This window comes from Pyxicephalus adspersus, chromosome 9 (genome assembly GCF_032062135.1).
Source record: "Pyxicephalus adspersus chromosome 9, UCB_Pads_2.0, whole genome shotgun sequence".
Classification (NCBI taxonomy): Eukaryota; Metazoa; Chordata; class Amphibia; order Anura; family Pyxicephalidae; genus Pyxicephalus; species Pyxicephalus adspersus.
Window position 1 is genome coordinate 883,569 of NC_092866.1, and position 3,414 is coordinate 886,982.

At 47.4% G+C, this 3,414-nt stretch overlaps 1 protein-coding gene across 1 annotated transcript in view; it reads left to right on the forward strand.

The window, feature by feature from the left end:
* Positions 1-3,414, forward strand: part of LOC140338460 (uncharacterized) — a gene marked incomplete in the record, with an annotated part of 18,373 nt that overhangs the window by 1,316 nt on the left and 13,643 nt on the right. Inside the window, 5 exon segments of the mRNA XM_072422696.1 lie at positions 793-997; positions 1,614-1,752; positions 1,903-2,036; positions 2,561-2,714; positions 3,017-3,130. Of these exon segments, the coding sequence (XP_072278797.1) occupies positions 793-997; positions 1,614-1,752; positions 1,903-2,036; positions 2,561-2,714; positions 3,017-3,130 (746 nt within the window).

A 3,414-nucleotide genomic window follows, 5' to 3' on the forward strand; every position in this document is an offset into this window, starting at 1 on the left:
TCCCTAACATTCCCCAATCCCTGACATTCCCCAACAATCCCTAACATTCCCCAATCCCTGACATTCCCCAACAATCCCTAACATTCCCCAATCCCCAACATTCCCCAACATTCCCCAATCCCTAGCATTCCCCAATCCCTAATTTTCCCCAATCCCTAATATTCCCCAATCCCCAACATTCCCCCAATCCCTAATATTCTACTATTCCTAACATTCCCCATTCCCTAATATTCCCCAATCCTCTCCACACAACAGATGTTATTGGAGCCCAATGTTACCTTGCTTGAGGGTTTCTATTTTTCTGGCCGCTACATTCACCTGTAGTATGTGTAAATAAGTGAATGTGAGTTTCATGTCACCTTTGGAATGTTTGTTGTACTCAGAGGTTTATGTGTACCTGGAGTGGGGCAATAGAACAAAGGGTGAGGCCGGGCTGGGCCATAACTCACAGTGGCTCTGGGCTATGGAGGAACTCCGAGTGTACACAGATAACTGCAGGAAATCTATACCAATAAAAGACTCCGCAGTGCTTTGTGTGTAAACAGTCATTGTAGGAAAACAAAATCCCATTTATAGCGTCCGGGTCTTCTCTATGCCGGGTGTGCCGGGCCGGTCTGAACTAGGAAAAATCCCACTGATCCCATCAAGCCTCAAGGGCCCATCTTGTTTTATGATCCCCTATTGTAAATGGCGGCCAATAGTGATCCGGTTATCAGAGATTGGCGCTCTGCCGCGTCCATCGGACGCTAATCTTCACACAATAATAATATTTCTGTGTCTTTGTGATGTCAGGAGCTGAGGATGAGGGGCCCCTGGTGAGCACCCGGTACGGCAAACTGCGTGGAACAACGGTGACGGTCAAAGAGACGGACAGAGCGGTGCACGCTTTCTATGGGGTCCCCTTCGCAAAACCTCCCGTGGGACCCCTACGCTTTGCAGCACCACAAGCTCCAGAAGGTTGGGAAGGGGTGAGAGGGGCCACGGAACAACCCGACATGTAAGTACATTGGATGGGGGGCAAATCCCCTCTGCCAGGTTTGGGGGGGTAAAAGGATCCCATGTGATATACTAAGGAGGGGTAAAAGCAGACCCTTGTCCAGGTTGGGGGTTAAATTAAAAGCCATTGTTGCTGCTTCATATTCACTGGATATTCACTGGAATATCACATCAATAAATAGAAATAGAACATAAACCCAATCCCCCCTTCTATCCGTCCTGATCAGGAATGATAAATCCAGAGGGATTCAACCAATCAAAGATCAGTACAGGAGGGCGAAATAAATAAAATGTAACTGAGGAAGAACATGGTATAGAAGTGAATATTGGGATGAATATATAGTGAATATTGAGGTGCATGGTATAGCAGTGAATATTGAGATGAATATATAGTGAATATTGAGGTGCACGGTATAGCAGTGAATATTGAGGTGCACGGTATATCAGTGAATATTGAGATGAATATATAGTGAATGTTGAGGTGCATAGTATATCAGTGAATATTGAGATGAATATATAGTGAATATTGAGGTGCATGGTATAGCAGTGAATATTGGGATGAATATATAGTGAATATTGAGGTGTGTGTGGGGTGTGACCCATATTGTGTCCCCCAGCTGTCTGCAGGATATGAACATGATGAGAATGTTAATGGAGAAGCTGAATATCACGTTATCTCTCCCGGACACCTCCGAGGACTGTCTTTACCTGAACGTCTTCACTCCGGCCGATTGCCAACGGGACGACAAACTGCCGGTAAGTCCCCGAGATTGTGCAGAGCAGCGGGACCTGTCAGAGGCCATTGATGATTTATTGATTGATGATTTATTGATTTATGATTTATTGATTGATTGATGATTTATTGATTGATGATTTATTGATTGATGATTTATTGATTCTCTCCAGGTCATGGTGTTCATTCACGGAGGGGGGCTGATCATGGGAGGAGCTCTGATGTTCGAGGGGTCGGCGCTGAGCGCCCATGAAAATGTCATTGTTGTTTCCATCCAATACCGGCTGGGAATTCTGGGATTCTTCAGGTAAGGCGCTCCCCAGGTGACCTGATAAAACCTTTATTAGTCGGGGTACAGAAGTTATAGGCAGAACCCGTAATGTCGCCTTTGTCCTGAAAATATGAAGATAATGAATGTTTCCTTATAAGTATTTTCCAAGCTTTGGTATCTCTTTATAGCAGGTGAAGCACAGCGCCATCTGCAGGTGCTGCTTGGTAGCTGAATATTAGAGCTGGAGCTCATGTGAATAGTAGATGAATGTTCTCATGGTGTGGGGAATCATTGATTTACAGATGTCAAGTGATGAAAGGACAAATGCTGAGGCTCAGAAGTGGAAAGGGGTGTATCTCTGGATTAGGTGAATGTGTTAGGTGAATAAATTGCAATGATCTGGAGTAATTCAGACTTGGCCATATTTCTCCTGATTTTGTGATTCTGGGCAAGAAAAGAGCAGCCTGTAAATAGTGCCATTAGGGGGCGTAACTTTCCTCCAGGTGACTATTTGTTATCGGCTGGTCACATGATCTCTGGAATATTTGTCGTTTTCCTAGCTCCGGGGACAGCCGGGCACCCGGGAACTACGGATTCCTGGATCAGGTGGAGGCTCTCCGTTGGGTCCAACAGAACATTGCAGATTTTGGGGGTGACCCCAGCTCTGTCACTATATTTGGTGAATCCGCTGGTGGGATCAGTGTCTCCGCCTTGGTAAGTCCTGACCAAGCCAGATCTTGTAGCTGTCATCCTCATCCTTGTGAGCCACCAAGATAAACCAAAGCAGTCATTTCCCTGGCTTCAGTCATGTTGATCCAATGGCTTCAGTACTAAGTCCCTGACCTGGAACCGGCAGATTGAAAGTTCTGACTCTGCTCGGACTCTCCTGGATGGGTGACTGTGTCCATATAGCAAGGATGAGGATGACAGCTCTGGAACCTGCACATTCACAGACAAGTCAGCAGTGACATTGTATCCTGACAGTATATATTGCAGATAATCTCTTCTTGTGACAGGTCCTGTCCCCTCTAGCCAAAGGTTTGTTCCATCGAGCCATCGCCGAGAGTGGTGTGGCCCTTATGATGGGGCTGATCGCCAGGTCTGATGAGGAGGCCCGCTTTGTGCGCAATGTAAGTCCCAGCGCTGATCCCTGCACAGAGGGAGAGGATGGAGATGGGGAGGGGGAAGGGAGAGGATGGAGATAGGGAGGGGGAAGGGAGAGGATGGGGAGAGGGAAGAGAGAGGATGGAGATAGGGAGGGGGAAGGGAGAGGATGGAGATGGGGAGAGGGAAGGGAGAGGATGGAGATGGGGAGAAGGAAGGGAGAGGATGGAGATGGGGAGGGGGAAGGGAGAGGATGGAGATGGGGAGGGGGAAGGGAGAGGATGGAGATGATGGGGAGAGGGAAGAGAGA